General features: G+C 41.9%; 1 protein-coding gene across 2 annotated transcripts in view; it reads left to right on the forward strand.

Annotated features, from left to right (window-relative positions):
* The first annotated feature begins 2,139 nt into the window (after positions 1 to 2,139).
* The window catches only part of rubcnl (rubicon like autophagy enhancer), a 69,260-nt gene continuing 50,766 nt past the window's right edge, over positions 2,140 to 20,633 (forward strand). The window contains exons 1-2 of one of the 2 annotated variants that reach the window (XM_078559481.1): positions 2,140 to 2,297; positions 6,857 to 6,940. In XM_078559481.1, coding sequence (XP_078415607.1) covers positions 6,925 to 6,940 — 16 coding nt within the window. In that variant the 5' untranslated portion in view covers positions 2,140 to 2,297; positions 6,857 to 6,924. The remainder of the gene's footprint in view (positions 2,298 to 6,856; positions 6,941 to 20,633) is intronic. The other variant, XM_078559482.1, reaches the window with a different exon arrangement.

Consider the following 20,633-nt stretch of genomic DNA (forward strand, 5'->3'; position numbering starts at 1 on the left):
GTCTCACACCACACCAGCACTGCTCTGCCGTTAGCTTTTTAACCCATTTTTTTTTAAGTGTATTCCAGGAGAGAAAATAGTCATCTTGCATTTATATCAGAACCATTCACACATTCTGTGATATCAATCAACAGGAGATGGATTTTTGGGTTGTCACGAAACTATCATATTTTTCATTATATTGCTGTAGGTTTATGGGTGTGAGTGTGAATGGTTCTGTCTGTGTGACTGATTAATTAGACTAGAGACATTTAGACTACAAGATTGAGATTATCAAAAGAGTTGGGTATATAACAAACTTTTGAAATGGAGATGGATAAGCTAGGATGAGGGTTCCACAGATAGGGTGTGAAGGAAATTTACATTTTTAGATAAGTGAAGGGCTGTTTGATTTTCAAAGGGATATTGTAATGTTTACAACTAACAAGATAAGTGAGGCAAAGCAATACATTTATTTTTCCCAAAAGTAAAAGACCATATTGGCAACATGAATTACTTTTATATTATGGGAAAAGTAAATTTCCAAAGACATGTAGAACAATGGGATTCTATACATTAAAGAGAGAGAAACATATATATAAAGAAGGATGGAAGGCTATGTGGGGTGGCCATGTAAAATCTTGAAAGGTACACCAGGTGAAACAGCCTTGGAAATTGCCTATAGCCATTCTGAAGAAGAAGTGCTTTAATAACTAAAGTTGTGTTAAAAGCCTTTGGAATTCCACTGTCAAGTGTGGTAACCTTGCAGGATTGCCTATTTAAATTTAAAATCTATTAAAGCGGGTGTGTAGTTGGGAGTCAGGCTAATTAGGAATATTGGGATTTGTAATAATATCAAGTAACGGTAATCTTATGAATGCATTTGAATTCTTTTCTTTTGTTAATAAATGTTTTCATTTTATTTATAAACTCTCTAAAGTTGTTAGTGGACTCATTACTTCTGAATTCAGCGCACAAATCTTCTTGTAAGAAGTACAAATTGCAAACCCATTGTGATAGTGTGGCCAAGTTTCCCTTATGGATTTGGTCTTCCTGGCACATACCACCTGCCACATCATAACAGGGCAACTGCTGAGACATGCAAATCAGTCTTTTGTCTCCACAACAACGGGAGCATCTTTCCTATCTCCCTTTTAAGTATAAAAGCAAAATGCTGCGGATGCTGGAAATCTGAAACAAAAACAAATATAGCTGGAAAAACTCAGCAGGTCTGACAGCATCTGCGGAGAGGATTACAGTTAACGTTTCAAGTCCATATGACTCGGTTCTGATGAAGAGTCATACGGACTCGAAACATTAACTGTATTCCTCTCCGCAGATGCTGTCAGACCTGCTGAGTTTTTCCAGCTATTTTTGTTTTTGTTCCCTTTTAAGTGTGTCTGCTTGAAGAAGGCCATGACACCTTTTCAGGTGTGACGTTCCATGTTCTCTGCGGACAGGTCTGTCATAGGTATTTTTTTAGAAAGTGTTTACTTTACATTATCAGTCATCTTTTGCTCAGTTTCCCCGCCTGTATTTCTTTTAAAAAAACACACATGTCTTCCTTAAAAAGTTCAATATGCCCGTAAGTAATTTGTGGCTGTAATCAGCTTTTCATGACGATATCTCATCTGAAAGATGTCACCACTAACAGTTCCCTTAGTACTGCACTAAAGTGCCAGTTTAGACTATCTGTTTTTATTTATTATGCCTGCAGTGGGTATAAGAAAGCCAATTTATTTATTTTCCAAAACCAATAAAAAACGATTTCTTCACTGTTACTGTGAAGATCACTTACAAATTTCTTTCCAAATGTACTTTCACTGCCTCCCACTAACAATCACCCCTCAACTCAGTGACCTCTAACTCACCATGTGCAATACCACTAAAGATCTGTAGTATTTTCAATGGTACTATATGTATCTTGCTAGCGGAAAAGTGTGTTCCGTGCAAAAAGAGGGGGTCAAATGATTTTTCTTTAAAGACTCTACTTTGCAAAACAGATAAGTGTTTTAGGATTGAATGTGCAGAGGTCAAACTGTGAAGCTGCTGCTGCACCACAGAGTGATCGTGAATTATGCAAATTACCCACTGCATGAAATGAGGAATCTATATTCAGGAAGTAACAGGTTGAACTGAAAACTCCAGTTGGCTGATTACGCCTGAGTGATGTAATTATTTCGAGTTGCAGAGTGTTAGTACTGAAGCTGAAGAGAAGAAATTTGCAAAACGCAAATCTAGTCATTTGTTCTTCAATTGACCCTGCTTCATATTGACTTCCTGGGACTAAAGGAGTTTGTTTAGCCTGTAACTCAGAGGTAAGGATTCAATTTTTCTGACAGCAAGTCTGACTGTGTTCTGCCCATTTGTAAATATTAAACAATAGCAGTTGTTCTTGACCTGCAGTTCTATATGAGTCCTGACTACACTGATGGCAAATTTCACTGACTAGATGGTAAGAAAACTAAAACTTGTTTCGTGATTAATCTATGCAGGCCTTGAGTCTGTCGTGTTTTGTCCCATAAATATGATTTGGTGGTTTCTGTAAATGAATAGTTCCCCAGTGCCTGGGATTTAAGCAATCTCAGAATAAACCTCCAACATTTAAACACAGCTTGGGTATTTATTTTACTTTCAGAGATTGCTTGGGGAAATCTAAAGTTTTCCTCAAAAGCTGGACCCTAACTGTAGTAGTAACACTGTTGCCTCTCAGTCAGAAGATTGTGGCCAGAGTCCTCTGCCCCGTGGTAGGTGAGGAAGGAGTCGGGTGGCAGGAGAATTTGGCAGGTTGGCAGCAGAGGTCAATACCTCAATGCCTTTGTGCCTCCACTGGAATGAGTTCTCAATGAGAAGGTCCATGGTCAACCTTCCCACCCTGCCTCCACTCGAGTCCTTTAAATGACTAATTGATGACCACTTAAGGGCCTCTTCCTGCCTCCTTGGCAGGTGACCCTGTTGACAGGCGGGCTGCACAACTGCTAAAACTATTGGGACTGCAGGTCACTGGAGGGGGGGGGTGGGGGGGGGGGGGGGGGGTGTGGAGAATGGTGGTGCCCTCAATCTGGACTAATCTGTGCATGATCGAGGGCATGGACATGGGCAGATTGGCAGCCGTTAATAGCCAACTCCCTGCCCTTGCTGCTGACCCCCCATCCTTACAGGACTCACCTTTTTCCTAGGTCGCTCTGTGATCCTGGGAATCCACGGGATGTTCTGGCAATAGCCAGGGTCTTCGCTCTTCTGTGGTGCTGCTGAGTGCAAGAGCTGCCAGCCTCTGATTAGCTGGCAGCCCTTGGCAGGCAGGAAGTCGTCTTCCGGGGTGAGCAGGAGATACAGCGGGCCTTCCTCCTCAGAGTCAGCGCAGGTGTCTCTCCCCTTTTTCAGGCAGCAAGCAAGGCACCTACCAAGAATGGAAGATTCCACTCTGTAGGTTCAAATCCCAAGCTAGCCGGCTTTCAGTTCAGTGTAGTATGGATGAAGTACTGCATTGTCGGAGGGGCACTCTTTCAGATGAGACGCTAAACTGAGTCTACTCTCTCAGGCAGATGTAAAAGATCCCATGGCGCCATTTAGAAGAGCACGGGAGTTCTCCTGACTGTCCTGCTCACTACTACGAGATGCGTTACCACAGGTACCACATAACACTTGATTAAACCAGCCATGGTGCCAGTTACTGTGCTGATGTTCGATGCAGCATATGATACGGCCCTCCTCAGAGGATTCATGATGTCTTCTTCAGAGTCTTGCTGCTGAGAAGGATGTGGAGGAAAGGGACAAATATTACCAAGGATCTGAGAGACTGGGCAACAGTAGATAATCAACATCATGATGCCACTTCATATAGTCAAGCTACGTGACTCTGCCCATCTCAGAGATTCGTGAAGTGGTACAAGTAACAGAGGTCCTATTTAGAGAGGCCAATGGCCTCAGATTCTCCCAAGTTACTGCACTTGCTGCTCCAGCTCAGAGCGATTTTTCAGATGAGCTGGTCCTCTCCTGGTCTTACCCCCTTCCCTTGTATTGTGCACAGTCTTGTCCTGCAGGGAGAGATTTAGCAAGTGTCTCCTGCAAAGGAGAGATGCGTGTGGCATCTGTTCGTATGTAAATGCCAAGGAGGAGAGATGCAATGAGATTCAGGAGAGGGAAATGTTGAACAGACAGTTCAATTTTAACTGCGTTTTGAATGAGTTAAAATCTTGCCCAATGTATCTAAAGTGGTGAGTGAGGAAGGAGCTCTGGGAGAAATGGGTGATTCTGCAAACGTTGCAACATGATAAATATGCCTTTCGTTATCGTTCGTGACTTCTGCAATCAACTGTTTGGCATGAATCGGTTTAAAAGAAGCTGTGTAGTTATCAGGAAATATTCACTTACTCAGGTACAAGGAGCATAATTATTGTGGCAACTGTTGCAATCAACCCTGTATGGATGGATTTATCTGTGGGAGTGCAAAGTTGGACAATAAATATTGTTGCATTTTCTTCTGTCTTTGGCCTATAAATGACTGAAATAACTCAGTTGATATGCAATAAAGCCACCAAATCACCAGGGCATTCATCTCATCTGTTGTTGTTTGATCTTGCTGTGCACAGTTTCATTGCTAGGTTTGCCTGTGTAATGATGACTGCAGTGCTCTGTCAGTTGTGAAGCACTTTGGGCCTCTCAGGATAAGTTAAGGGCACGATGTAAATGCGAGTACTTTCTTTCATTTATTACCAAGAGCAAGGGGCTTATGAACGTTCTCATCTTTTAAGATTGGAATACCATCACCATGTGGTCCATCAACCACTGACTCCTGCTTCCTCAGGCTGATGTTTCCCAGTCCCTCAATCTCCTGCCCCAAACCCTCCTCACTCTGTAGCGTCTCCCCTCAATCAGGTCATGTGTTCCTAGGAAATCCTGTATGGCTTCCAACTCTCCACTTCTAATCCCTTGTGTTAAGCCTTCATTACACAGATTTGTAAATAAACTCAAAAGGTCTTCATTTATATACCCAGAAACAAGACAGTGAATATCCAGGCTGTCTTGTGAAGGTACAAACACCTCAAATGTTGGTATTGTCACCTATACAAACCAATCTTTGTGGTTTAAGAGAACAACCTTGCCCAATGGGATGTAGAAAATTATTTTGATATTTTGAATGGAGGAAATGGCCAATTCAGACTTGGTCACAAAGGCAAGTGTTTCAGTGAGTGACATGCACTCTCGCCCACCTTCACCACATCGCCATAAATCACTTGCAGGGCAACCTGCAATCTTTGACCAACATCTGAAAATAATTTTTAACCACTATTGGTCCCAGCGATATCATACCCATTGGCACATGCGCCAGGACTCACCAAGGCTGGTGGCTTCTGCTCTGCCAGCCTGAGTGAATCCCAACAAGCTGGGTCTGGCTGTGAAACATCTATGTTGGGAAGTACCAGTGGCAGGCCCCACTAGATATGTTTATAAAAGAAGCCTTAGTTCATCCTCAAACTATTACCAGATGAAAGTTTTTTTCAATTCCCTTCTCACTCAAAATACTATACTTGTGTTCGAGTTGGATGAAGGAAATAAAACCAGGATTGAGTGAGGTTCCTCACTGACAAATGCAAATTCCTGTCAGCGTTTTGTATCACCTCCCTCCACTGAAAGAGGTGCTGCTTACATTCCTGTTTGATTTTGGGCGATCCTTAATGCCCAAAAGGACAAATGGGGTCTTGGTTTAAAGTCTCTCCTGAAACTCACCAACACTGCAGCTCTCCCTGTATTTGCTCTGCAAGTAAAGTTTTAATGTACCATCTGCTGCCACAGAGAAAGCAGCACTCTCTCAATCCCTGTCTTGTGTAACATTTATCATGTTTGTTTCGTGTGAATCTGTGTGTCAGGTCATCCGCCAAACTAGGGCAAAGTATAAAGATAATCTGACTAAGGAGCATGACCAGGTACCAAAACACAAGGCTCCCCACTCTGAACTTTGATTTCTTTTCCAGTATTTCCATATGATTGTTTTCCCAGTTTGAGTATCTCTGACTGGGCAGCTTGCAGGCTGGTGTGAAGCAAGATGGTGCCCTGGATCCCCCTTAGACTAATCCCTGTTTAATACCTGCTGCTATTTTTCTACAGTCAATCCCACTCACCTTTCAGTTGCTGCACACAAGAATCCTGTATCATCTGAATACAACTGCTTCTCTGTCCTACCAACTGATGATTAGCATCTTGACAGGATTGTCCCAGGACTGCACATGGTGACAGGTGGGGTCCGGGGTCTATATATTGCGATGCACAAGGTATTGAAGATGTGTGGGGCAGCAGGCTAGGCCAATGGGTCTTTCCCCGTCCGTCATTGTTTGGGTGCATGTTTGTAATTAAAAGACTTTCACTGAAGCCGAGCTTTCCCTCTTTTACTCTCCTTAGATTTAAATAGCATTATCCATAAGCCTTTAATATTGCCCATCCCTGCATTTGAGCAGGTGGTGGTGAACCGCCTTCTTGAACTCCAGAGTCCATGAGTGTGTGGGGCAGTAAATGCTGGCCTTGCCAATGACACCCACATCTCAAGAATGAATTAAAAAGTAAAGCAGATTTATTGAAGGCTTGAGGATAATGAACTGGAAAGAGGAGACAGGAATTTGCCTGCCTGGGCGAGGTGCACAAATAAAGTTTAGGTTCAGCCTGTTTTTCAAATATTACTGCCTTTCATCTCTTGCAACAAAAGATAAAATACTTCACTGATGAGGTAATCGTAGCAAAATGTCTCAGGACAGGTAGTTTACACACCTGCTGTATTGTATACTTGTCACAACTCTGAACACATCTCATTTGGATTTAGCTGAAACGATCTAATCTGACTGTTTTGCTGAATCATGGCAGTTGTTCTATTCCTTCCTTCCAGGCATTGCTCTATGATGAGTCACTGAGACTTCTGTGTGTGTGGCAGCAGCAGTCCAGAATGGTGAAGAAATGCAGGACCCCATGGGTAAGTGTTGGAAAGGCATTTTATTTCCCTTCAGCAACAGTAGTCAGACTCCCTCAGCACATGGTCAGAAAGTCCAAAGAGCTCAATCGATTGAGATCCCTACTGTGATTAACAGCCTGCCTTGTTTTTAAGCTTGGTTGTTAATTATTGGAAGCATCACATCATCTCTTTATTTAAAGCTCTAGTGCCTTTGTCCAAAAGCTTGGTGTGGACTCTTAGGGTTTGGGAGGGTGAAGTGTCAGAGATCCTTTCCAAGTGAATGCCAGTGCATACAATGAGGCTATTTACATCATTATTGCATCATGTGTCTTCAAATCAAAGGCTTGAAACCCCCCAAAAATTGTCAGATATACTTAGCAGGTCAGGCAGCATTTGTGGAGAGAAACAAAGTTAACATTTCAAGTCGATGACCTTTCATTAAAACCTCACCTTCTTGATGAAAGGTCATACAAGAACACGAGAAATAGGAGGAGTAGACCACATGGCCCATTGAGCCTGCTCTGCCATTCAGTACGACCATGGCTGATCTTGGGCTTGAACTCCATTTTCCCACCCACTCCCCATATCCCTCGATTTCCAGAGACCAAAAAAATCTGTCTATCCCAGCCTTAAATGCACTCAACAACCATTCATCTCAACCTCAAATGTTAACTCTGTCCACAGATGCTACCTGACCTGCTGAGTATTTCTGGCATTTTCTATTTTTATTTCAGATTTCCAGCATCCACAGTATTTTGCCTTTGTGTTGGCTTGACGAACTCCCCTTTCATAAAGATAATATCCCCATTTAAGGTAGTAGTAGTGTCGCTTCAGCGCCAATGTTGATGTTTTCAATGTGGACAGGCTGAAGGAACTATTGACAGGAAATTCACATTGGTAGTGCCCATTTGTTGGGTGCCACTTGGTGTCCAAAATGGTGTCTGTATCATGTGTGCGCACCCTTTTGAGGCAAGGTTAAGAGGGAATGTTAGTTGGAGCATTAGTTCCAAACTGCCTTGCTGGTATCAAATTAGCACTACACGCTGATTGACATCATGATCTACACAGTGCCAGCCACCATATTGGTGAGGTTAGTGCACCTACAGTGAACAGCTGCTGGCACTGTGCAGAGCAGACGAATCATGAATTCAATCAGTGTGTAGTGCTAATTTGACACCAGCAGGGCCAGGAGGAGAGGAGGGGAGGAGGAGGGGGGGAGGAGGAGAGGAGGGGAGGAGGAGGAGGAGAGGAGGGGAGGAGGAGGGGAGGAGGAGATGGGGAGGAGGAGGGGAGGGGGAGGAGGGGGAGGACTCTCAGCAGGCAATCATATCCACTCAGGGTGTTTGTGGAATAATTCTCTTACCTGAACCTCAGCAAGAACAATGTGTGCAACATCTCTGCTTTACTATTAAGGTCCTTACTGAAATCTGTCACCTACAACAGCCACAACTGCAGCCTCAGAGCAGGGTGAGGATAGCATTGCCAGTGGTTGTGCAGGTTACTTTGGCCACGAACTTATGCCTCTGGCTCCTTCCAGGCTGCAGCTGGAGATAATTAGCAACATCTCTCAGTTTGACATCCAACAGCAGGCGAAGGAAGTCACTGACATTGTTTTTATTCAGAGCTAATGACATTTCATTCTTTCTAGCCAGAGAGAAGCAGGCAGATAAAGCATGTGGCTTCACTAGTATGGCAGGCTTCCCCATGGTCCAGGGTGCCATCAATGACAAACACATTGCCTTGCAAGCACCACATGTCAACACTGCCCCTATACTGCAATCAAAAGTGTTCCCACTCCCTCAACGTGCAGCTGGTATATGACCATAGGCAGAATGAAATCCTTGCTGCCACAGTGGCAAGTTGAAACAATGCATCTGTTGCCTGAACCATTCTGGAAGAGCCCTGCTTGGCAGAGCGGGTGTTATAAGATTGGTGTTGCACAACCATGCAATCATGAGGGGACAGGCATTGCCACCACCTAAGCAGGGAGCAGCAGCATGCAGAGGAGGAGGGGGAACAGGAAGAAGGAGAGGAGGTAACCTAGACAGTCCCTTTCTGCTCAGCCTGAATGAAGGACTCATCCAAGTGCAATTCCTGTCACACCACCCCTCAAACCATTGCCCCATTCACCAATAGCCCCACAGCTTACCTTTCTTCTGTTACTGACCATCACAGTACAAAATTAAAAGCCATCACAAAATATACATTCCAGGACAAATTTAGGAACAAAATAATTCATATTGCACTCAGCTGTGAACCAATTTCTCGTTCAATCCCCGTAGTGCCCGTCTTCTGCATACCTTCGCCTGTCTTAGTGCTCCTACACAGTGTTACTGCAGTCACTGCAGCATAGCTGGTGGAAGGCTGCAGTGGGGGGAGACTGCACCTGGACTGGTAGGATGGCCTCAAACAGCTCTGGAACTTAAAGACCTGGCTGCAGACTGCACCATCTTGACATGGGTGACAGCAGTCTGGGCTGGCTGCCTGCCTGACAGGCAACAGCAAGGACACTGGCAGACTGTCTCTGGTGTTAGTGGTGCATTAATTGTACTCAATTGTATTGCTTCTCCTGCACTCCTGTACAAAGGAGTAGATTGAAAACTGGTGGTGGGGTTTTGAAGGTCCATGTTTGGAAAGTGTACCTCTGTAAATAAAAGCTTATGAAGGTAAAGTTTGAATGCCAGTTCTGCTGAAACTTTTCCATCTTGCACTCATCAGGATGTGAAGATGAATGTTTTTTAAAATATTTTTGAGAATATGGTGGCATTCTGCAGTGTGTGTGTGCATCCATGATTAAACAAACTGGGGGAAGGTTAGTAAAGACAGCTTGTCTGTAGGGACTGAGAGATGAAAGGTAAAGGTGAGAGATGCATGCATTTGTAATGAAAGGCTATGGTGAAGTTGAATGTTCGAGTAAATAGGTTGGGTTTTAAATTTGCATTATAAGATAATTAGGGACTTGACTTTTCAGCTATTAAAACTCAAAGGGGAGTTTAAAAATGACAAGGAACTTTTGCAATTTCCAAAAATTTCATAAGCAAACAAGGGAAGATTATTATATTTTATTTGGCCCAAAAGTGGAGGCAATAAGAAAACGTGAAAGATTTTTATATTTGGAAATATTGAATTAAAAAAGGCACTTGAGAACAATGGAACATAAGATGAAAAGAGAAAAAGATACTTAAGAAAAGACGTTTAGTTTAATTGTGTTGGCTGTATGGGGGAGATGTCCTGAGAGCAGGTCTGTGCTGGGAGGTGGTGTAAAAGTTTTGAATTCAAACCAAACATCCAGTGAGACCAGAAAGTCTTTGTTTCAGAAAACATGTTGTTTCTGAACTTGAATTTCCACAGTAGAGTGGAAGAGTGTGAGAAGTCATGTGGTATACTTTTTACTAAAATGACAGCAGATTTTGCCTTGGGTAATATTACTGGATTTATGGTTAAAAATCTAAGGGAGTTGTTGCCAAGTATTTTACTTCTGTGTTCTGACCAAGTGGGTTTTTTGGGGAATGTTTTGTAAGACTGTTTTATCTGTAATTTTAATCTTCTGTGCTTACGTTTTTGTTTCATGTTAATAAATCTTTTAATTTTACAATCCTAAACGTGTTACTGGGATTCTATGCCTCTGGAATCAGTAATTTTCCCCTTGTTGTCAAAATACAAAAAAAAAGATTGTAATCAGTAAGATAAGTTTCCCTCTAGGATTTGGCTTGCTCAGCAAATAACATCAGCCACGGTCATAACAAGGACAGATGCAAGAATGTCAAATTTCAAAGGGAGCAACAATTTATACTGCATGAGAAAAGGGTGCTGATTGGGTTGGCAGGTCAACTCTGATTGGTTGAGGTGTTACCATGGCGAATACACCAGGGAACAATTGTCCCCTACACTTTTGTTTAACTCAAAAAAGGTACAATGCCTGGACATGTTCCTTTTGCCTGCGGAGGACAGGTCCCTGCACACAGGGGTATATGTAGCTTCTAGCAAGCATAAACGAGCTGCATTGTGAGCCTGATTTATTATTAGTGTAATTCTTAACACGGGATTGTTCTGCAACTGCTGTCCAACTGTGGAATCATAAATAACATTAGGAACATAACATAAGAATTAGGAGCAGGAATAGGCCATTCGACCACTCGAGCCTGCTCTACCATTCGACATTATGTTCTGGTTTTGCAAGCATGGGCTCACTGAGTATGATCAGTACACTGCCTATTGAGAACAGCCAAAGAGACAGGTTTGATACAATCCAAACTAGTCATTGGGAATTACAGCCTATGTACCTGGCATCGCACTGGCACCGAAATTCATATACCACATTACTCATTTTGTGTGGTAGGAAGAACATCTTTTTGGGTTGATGGCAGCACCCTGTTAGTGGAAAATACCACTTGTGTACTACATAGTAGCAGCATGAAATGGCTAACATTTTACCTGTTGCTCAAATCTTTGATACATTACCTTTACAGGGTAATTTGAGGTAACTGGGCACTTTTCAGGTCTGAAAGTGGCGGCCTTAGGCCCATTCATGAGTTTGCACAATACACAAGGAGCAATGATCTGATCAGGGTAGCAATTATTCTATAGGATAGTTTTATTGCTTTTTTAAAACTCCCTCCCATCTGCAGGCTGGCCAGAAGAGCTGCCAATCAAGCTTGCTACCTTCCTCTGAAACCAAACTCATGTAAAGGAAGGAACATACATCCCATTCTCACTTTGTGAGAATGTTTTGTTAGAAGCCCTAAGTTAAGAAAATTACCTCTTACTATTTCTTGTTATCCTGGTTAATGATGACAATCTGACCTTGTTACACATTTAGGACTGTTTCAACTTTCAATCAATCATTCAGTTGCACAACCAAATGTCTAAATGGATTATTTCTATTTCCACAGAATATGTGTATCAAGATGAGGGGACACTGAGTATCCATGAAGGTAATGATTTAAAACCACCACTATGTTAAGCATAACAATTTCATTTGCCTTTGAACAGTGCAATAATTAGATGAATGACAGTACCAGGCCAACTTGGTTTGTTCTACAACATTGGGTTTAGTCAAATGTTAATCACACGTTGAATAATTCTTTTGTGCTGAACTCTGAAAATAAAAGCAAATTGACGCACTTATTAAAAAAAATTATATTGGGTGCCTGGAAGCTACTGCTCCCGGCTTTGAGCCTTTCCAGCTGGGTCAGGGCTTTGCAAACATACCACCCATTCAGCATTTCTGACATTCCCCAATCCATTATATTAAGAGGTGTCCAGCTGTTTGTGTTTAAGCAAAAACTCAAGGAAAGGCCACTCTGGTCAGCTTCTGTTCTCCCCAAGCTGCATAATTTCCAGCAATTTATCAATTTTTAAATTTTTTTTTTCCAATTTCAAATTTCTAATTTGTCAAGTCTCTAGTTTGTCCTGTTGGACAGAGCATGGAAGTGGTCCAATTCCATAATTTTGCTGGGAGCAAATGGAGGTGAAAGGGGCAAGGCACAATCTATATGCCAGTTCCACACCCCATAAATGAAGATTGGGACTGCCAGTACACTGATATACTCAATGAAATTAACGACTGCCAACTTTCACACTGAAACCAGGCTACAGTCAAAGGAACATGATCACTGCAAGTAGCATCATCATATGACAAAATTTGTACATTGAACCATCATTGAGCAGGGAGATATTTGGGAACACAGGGTAGAACTTTCTGAAGCCTCTTGCCACCAGCAGGACCTCACTTAGTGGGTGATTTACCATTAGCCTTGCAACCACGTTTTTCAAATCAGCTGCCTATTTTACATGGGGCTTCAGTTCACGCACCTTTCACTTAATTCTTTCATGGGATGTTGGATTCACTGGCAAGGCCAACAATTGTTGCCCATCCCTAATTGCCCTTGAACTGAGTAACTTACTAGGTCATTTCAGAGGGCAATTAAGAATCAACCACATTGTTGTGGATTTGGAGTCACATCTAGGCCAGACCTGGTGAGGATGGCAGATTTCCTTTCCTGGGACATTAGTGAACCAGATGGTTTTTAGCAATAATTGATGATAGTTTCCAGGTTACCATTACCGATACTAGATTTCAATCCCATATTTATCAATCAATTGAAAATATTAATTAATTGAATTCAAATTCCACCAGCTGCCACGGTAGGATTTGAACCAGTGTCCCCAGGGCATTAGACTGGGCCTTTGGATTACAAATCCAGTAACTTACTTTTCATTTTAATGTTGTCATGTTGTCTTTTTCTTCCAACATTAGACCCTTTAATTCAGCAGATTTTAAAAAATTAAACCTCAGGATGTGGGCATCAATGGCAAGGCTGGCATTTATTGTCATGCCCTGGTTCCCTGAGAGGTTCAATGCAGTTTGTGGTGAAGGTAACTCCTAAAATGCTGTTCAGTAATGAGTCTTGGGACTTTGGCTCAATGATAATGAAGGAATGGTAATATATCTCCAAGTCAGGATAATGTGTAACTTGGAAGCGATGACGTTCCCATGCACCTGCTGCCCTTGTCTTTCCGGGTGGAGGAAGTTCTTGGCTTGAGAAGTGTTGCCAGAGAAGCTTTGGCATGTTGCAAGTCTCGTGCATCGCGTAGATGCCTTGCACTGCAGCCATTGTACACCAGTGGTTGAGGAAGTGTAGTTTAAGGTGGCGGATGGGCTGCCGATTAAGCAGGCTGCTTTGTCCTGGTGATTTGTAGTTGCAGTTGTAGTTATCCAGGCAAGTGAGAATATTCCACCAAACCCCTGACTGAGTATATCAAGAAAATGCAGTCTCTGCTTGGGAGCCACAGTATTTATGTGGCTAGTCCAGTTAAGTTTCTGGTCAATGGTGACGGGGCATTCAGTGATGTAAGTGTCATTGAATCTCAAAGGGAGATTCTCTTATTGGAGATGGTTATTGCCCAGCACTTGTGTGGCACAAATGTTACTTGCCATTTATCAGCTCAAGCCTGAATGTTGTCCAGGTCTTGCTGCATTTGGACATGGACTACATCAGTATCTGAGGAGTTGCAAAAGGAGTTAAGCACTGTGCAATAAACTTAAGATGGAGGGAAGGTCATTAATGAAGCACATGAATATGGTTGGGCCTAGGACACTACCCTGAGGAACTCTTGCAATGATGTCCTGGACATGAGAAGATGGACTTCAAACACTCTTCCACCTGATTTTGTGCTAGGTATGGCTCTGCCAGGGAAGAGCTTTATCCCCACATCCCATTGACCGAAATTTTGCTCAGGCCCCTTAGTACCACTCTCGGCCAAGCATAGTCACTCGTACCTCACTTCTGGAATTCAGCTCTGTGTCCATGTATGGACCAAGGCTGTAATGAGGTCTGCAGCCAAGTGGCCCTGGCAAAACCCAAGCTGAATATCAATGAGCCAGTTATCTGCGAGTGTGGATAATGTATTAATTTATTATTTATGCTCAAGACAGAAATCGATAATTTCTGGGTACTAATGATATCAAAGGATATGGGGATAGTAGGGGAAAATGGTGTAGAGGTAGATGTTCAGCTATGACTTGTTTGAATGGCAGAGCAGGCTCAACAGGCTGAATGGCCTACTCCTGCTCCCAGTTCCTAACTTCCCATGTTCTTATATCTTTGATACATAATAGATACATGACTAAGCTCCAAGCAAATGGAGTCAAGGGACACAGCTAGGTGTTCACATGTAGGGTTTAAATAAAAACAGAAAATTCCAGAAATACTCAGCAGGTCAGGCAGCATTAATTGAGAGAGAAAGAGAGTTAATGTTTCAGGTCGATGACCTTTTGTTATGTAATGGCTTAAGACAGTCACTCAGACTGGCAGAAGTTGGGGATGTGGTGTTTTGCAGGAGTTGGTACAGGGACTGCTGCTGTTCATCATTTACATGAACGATTTGTAATCAAAAATAGGAAGTACAATCTCAAAATTTGACGGCTGACTCTAGATTGCAGTTACAAAGGAAGAGTGCAGCAAAATGAAAAATGTTAATAAATTCGTTGATGACTGTTTAATCGGCAGAGCGAGTTGGTATAATTTGGTAGGAGGAATAACAGAGCCACATGGAAAAGACGACTCTAAATGGACTGGAGCAGTAAAGGGATCTTGGGGCACACATTAACAAATTACTAAAAGTAGCAACACAAGTTAACAAACTTTTAAAGATACAAACAAAGCAAAGGGGTTTATTTCTAGAGGAATAGAATTGAAAAGCAGGAAATTTGTATTAAACTTGTATAGCAGCTTGGTTAGACCACATTTCGAGCACTGTTCTGGTCTTCATATTGCAAAAGGTATATGTACAGATATTGGAGAAAGTGCAAAGCAGATTTACCAGGGCGATACCTAACAGGGAGGGTCCAATAATCAGGAGAGGCTGAACACCTGGGGCTTTTTCCTCTATAAACAAGGCCAAGGGGTGACCTGATGGAGGTCTTTAAAATTGTAAAAAGGGTTTGATAGTTTAGATGCAGACAAATGTTTCCACTTGTGAGGAAAAGCAAAACTATGGGCCAAAAATATAAGATGATGGCAAATAAACCCAATAAAATAATCAAGAGAATCTTTTTACCCAGAGTGGTGAGAATGTGGAACCTGCTACTACATCAAGTATTTGAGGCAACTAGCATAGATGCCTTTAAGATGAAGTGAGATAAACACATGAGGCAGAATGGAAAGGAAGGATATGTTGATACATTGAGATTAAGTAAGTTGGGAGGAACTTGTATGGAGTATAAACACAGGCTCAGACTAGTTGAACCTGTTTCTGTGCTGCAAAATCTCTAATTCCATGAAATATATACCATACACGAACAAGACAATTTTACAGCTACACCATCTGAAAAGAGCAGCTATTACCTCAAGAGTTCTTTACCTAAAGAACTAGTAGACTTCAACATTTCAGGTAGCATACTCCACCCATCATCTGGAGGAATTAGCTGAAAAAGGTAGTTAAATATTGTACAGAAGGATGGGAATATAGGCAGGATCTTACTGATGATTGGTCAGGCTATTTTGTTTGTAATAGATCAGTAGATGTTAATATTATAGCTGCTGATTGGTCAACTGTGCAGAATGGATGGTAACATGTTTCTTGAGTAAGGGTAGCCAAATGTCACTGATGAGAAGGCCACTCTTGGGGGATGGTGTGGGTTTGGTAAATCTCCATGGCCTCCCTGATGTGTTTTGCATGCCAGTGTGTGTTACATGAGTTAAGTCTAGAGTTGAACCATTGGATGAGATGATTATTAAGATGAACATGTTTGATGATAGCTGACTTGTCCCATTCACCTAGTTTGAAGCAGGTTTGATGTTTCTTGAGTCTAGAGTGCAGGCCTACCAGTTCTTCCAAGGAACTCTTTTAAGGTAATGGCTGCTGTTTTCAGAGCAAATTTTACATGGTGTAGCCATAGAATCGTCCTACTCAATGGTACTGCTCTCACCATGAAAACTTTCAGACAACCTTGATATACCACACATTTAATTACAACATAAATTGTAATCTATATATTTCATGTTGTGCGTTTTACTTTTTTATGTCATTTGTTTCTTTCAAGGACTAGGGATTTGTTTGTGGGAGTGGGGTCGGGAATGCAGGAAATATCTGTGGAAAGGTGAAAAAGCATCTGTTGTGAGCTTTGAGTCAGGAAGTTCATAAGTACAGACAGGAGATCTGGACATAGATGTGAAATGTTCTGCCATGATTACAAAATGGCAGCATGAGTGCCAGTTTGGTCAGAGGGCATAAGTTTGATTCTTGTTTTGGTTTTGTTTTGTGGATACGTTCAGTTCCATTTTCATTACAGGGTAGTCAAAGGATTCCTCCATTGTTTTGGAGATCTTGGTCCACAGTTGTCTCTGCTCATCAATTAGCCCCATTGGACTATGGTAACTGAAGAAGCCAAATTCCATTTTTAATACAGGGGTACAGGACTTTACCATGAGGATCACAAATCAGTGGCCTTGTACTCTAGTAGCTAAGCTCCTTATGTGAATCAAGTGCCCAAAATATCATCTTGGTATAAGTGCCAACCTGGCTAAGTTGGCAGCACTTTGGGTCAGAATGTTGTCAACTCAAGTCCCACGCTCAGACTTGAGGATGTAATCTATATTGACACTTCAATGCATGCATTATTAGCGTTGCTGTCATTTGAATGCATTGTTAAACCGAGCTCTGCTTGTTCAAGTGCATATAATAGATCACCGAGCAGTATTTGACGAAGAGCAGGACAAATTATCACTTGGTAGTACAGAACTTGAGAATTGCTGAAAAAAGTGACATGCCGTCAAGGTTTTTCGTCTTGCACTCATCAGGACAGATTCGCAAGAATATCAAATCTCAAAGGGAACAACAATTTATACTGCATGAGACAAGGGTTGGCAAGTCAACTTTGGTTGAGGAGTTGCCATGGAAAATACTTCAAGGAACTATTACCCCTATGCTTTTGATTAATTCAAAAATGGTACAATGCCTGGGTATGTTCCTTTTGCTTGCAGTGGACAGGTCCCTGCATATGAATATAAGTAGCTACTAGCATTCTTGGTACTCTTGCGTCTGTCCTGATTAGTACAAGATGAAAAGCTTCAACAACATCTCTTACTTCAACAATACGAAGGGTCATTAAGAAAGGCTAAAGTTCAGATTTGTTCCGAAGCCCGCATTATAAAGCTTTAACTGCCCTTCACACAGCTCAGCCCTCCCACTGAGAATGTTACATTGCTCCTGTTTATTTTCCAAGTGATGTTATTCCAGTCATCTATGCCAATGCTCCCTATCTACTCTTGGAGTTAACAAAAGTTGTCAGCCCTAGCAAGTACACCTCCCATTTGGATGACATTTTAGCTAAATGCTATTCCCCTTTAACTTCTGATACTTTGTTTATATTACAGAACCACTTATGGAGAACCAATTCTAAAATACCCCAGACAGCTGGTGTCATTGCAGGTCCACAGCGGCAGTCAAATGAAAGGTTGCAATCTGCAATCGCATACCTGTGTTTTGAACTGGTCCTGAGGTTTAAAGATCATACAACTCAGCGATCAGGAAATGTACCATCATCCAGGAAAGTCAACAGATGTTTGACTCTGCTGATACCATTTCTGTTTGCTGCCACCACATGGTGGACATGAAGACTGGAAGAGTGATGCTATGGACGTGTTCACATCCTTTGCCAGTCATATATGTTTGTTTGATGAACATGCAAGCTAATGTCAAAAAAGGGACTAATTCCTGCCAGAGGCATTCTGCTGGTGATGAGGGCTCACCCAGCTGAATGGAAGTAATTGGTCTTAAGTGCATGTACTTTGCTCTGTGACCAGGATAGACTAAATGGCTTGAAATGGTGCTGAGAATGCCTTAATGTCTCTTGTTTGCCTATTGGGGACGAAGGGGAAGGAATAAGAGATTTGGGACTGAAATGGAGGGAGGGAAGAGAATGTGTTCCATAGCCTTGCTTTAAAGACAAAATAACTCAGCTTTAGAGAAGTGTGAGTAGTTATAAAAAGTTCTTGGCCTTGTTTTTTGGGAGCAGCTTGGACTTACTTTGTCATGATGAGATTGTAAGCAAGAAAACAAGCAAATGTCTTTTTATTTGTGCCTGATTGTTGAACTTAGGGCACTATCCTTAGAATGAATCTACAATGAGAATATGTTTAATATTACACATGGTTACTAAGAACTTTACAGAAAGAAGATACTCAGTGTACAATGATATAAAGCCAATTTGGGAAATGAACTGAACTGCACATCTTGAATTTTCTATGAAGGATCCTTGTTGAAATTATCAATTGGAGAGGAGAGAAATCACTTAACAGTTTCTACCTCAGATTGTCTTAAAGGGGCACTGTTTCCATTGAAAGTTTTTTTTGGCAGATCTGTTACTTAAGAATGCGAAGAACCAGAAGTTTCACTAAGATGTTGCACCCAGGTGATTGGAAGAAACACATCTCAATCATCTGTTGCATGTTGACAAACAAATCATGGGTATTTAGCAAACATTATTTTCAGGATGGATAGTGCCCCTTTAAAAACCCAAGCCTGTTCCAGGAGCATTAGTCAAGATCAGATGGTTGATTGGTGGCTGTCTCCAGCTCGTTTTATGCCAATCAAGTTTCATTTCCACACAATGACTGTCTCCAGATCAGTTAGGCTGAGAATCTGCTTCTTCCTGTTAAGGTCTCGTTGTGCTCGTTTACTGATATAACTCCTATTGGCTAACTGACATTGTGTTAGTTTGAGCCTGTTTTCTGTATTCCTGACACAGTAGGCAAAGGAGAGTAACTTATCGCCTGTGGCCGAGGCAAAGAATGTATCTGCTCCAGGATTTTATCTGAATGCCTTGTGTTCTCTGCCCTGGTTGCTGTGTATGTTAGTATTGTCAGGTATTTGTTTTTTAATATATATATCTGCTTCCTGGGCTAAGCTGTGTTGAATGTAAACATCATGAGTTGCTTTCCTTGCAGCTTCTTTTCTAGGCTTTTTAAAAAATTAACTAATTGGGGTGACACTAATGTGCTACAGTATCAACAAACATGAAACCAATGTAGCTATTCCTGTCTAGGGTGGTGGGATCTCTTCTGCCATTAGTCAGGTTTTGGTTGAGTTGGGATCTGCTGTCCAATGTGGAGATTTTATTGATTAATGGAGTGTAAAAGTTTAGACTGACTTCCTGCATTTGCTGAAATTGGCCCACTTTACTCAGCCCATTGATGGGACCCAGCTTTTCATTGCAATGCAGTAAGATTGGAGTGCAGTTACCTCAGGAAGACCCCCTATGTTCTTTGACAGTCTACCTATGATATAAGTACCTGTAAGAGTAGGAAAATCATAGCTGGAAGTAGTGCTGGAACAAGGCTTATTCCTTGAGTAATGGGAAAACTTGACATTCTGTAAGTAACAAGGTTTAACTGTTTTGCAACTCTGATTTTAAATGAAGATTATTTCTACATCAGGGAAGGGTTTTATTCTTTCCCTTTCCGCATTCTTTGATTGAAAGCATTGACTTACAAGATCTGGTTCTGTAAGTGCCATGGTACTTTGCTTGTTTGTTCAAGGTAAGTGACCCCAGGTAATTCAAGCCTGGGGTGGCGGTCACCCTAAGCTGGATTCTGAACTTGTTAAACTGCCTTGTATGTAGTTCTAGTGATGAACTGTGGGTGATGTTCCCTCAGTAGGTTAGAGGCTGAATTGTAGTGCACCCTGAGCTACCATGATAACTTAGCACGGAGCAGGAACAGAGCATGCATTCTTTCAGTTGTGTATGACTCAACCACACACACTACCATTGGAGGGAGAATGGAAGTGGTTCTCCAAGGCAAACACCTGTTTCCTTAAATGTTTCCCTTTTACGACACTTTTAAAATATTCTCAGCGTACTTCTATATTCATTTCCTTAAATGTTTCTCTTTACGATCCTTTTAAAATATTCTGTGTACTTCCATATTTTTCTTTAAACTAGAAAGTGGGTGGGGGGGGGAGGGAAGGGTAAAACTCCAAGAAGTATGACTAATGGGAAACAAAGCAGCAGGTTAGCGTGTGGGGGGGTGGGGTGGATTCAACTTCATGGAAAATTATGAAAAAACTGAAAAGAAAGGAGAGCCCAGGAGAGGCTATTAAATTCTCCAGAACACAAGATAGGACAGAGTGTTTGGAAAGGGCTAGGAATCTAACTTCAAGCACATCAGATAAAGGGACTACAATGAGAAAGGGGGCAGGAAATACAGGA

Source organism: Cetorhinus maximus, chromosome 16, assembly GCF_964194155.1.
Source record: "Cetorhinus maximus chromosome 16, sCetMax3.hap1.1, whole genome shotgun sequence".
Lineage (NCBI taxonomy): Eukaryota > Metazoa > Chordata > Chondrichthyes > Lamniformes > Cetorhinidae > Cetorhinus > Cetorhinus maximus.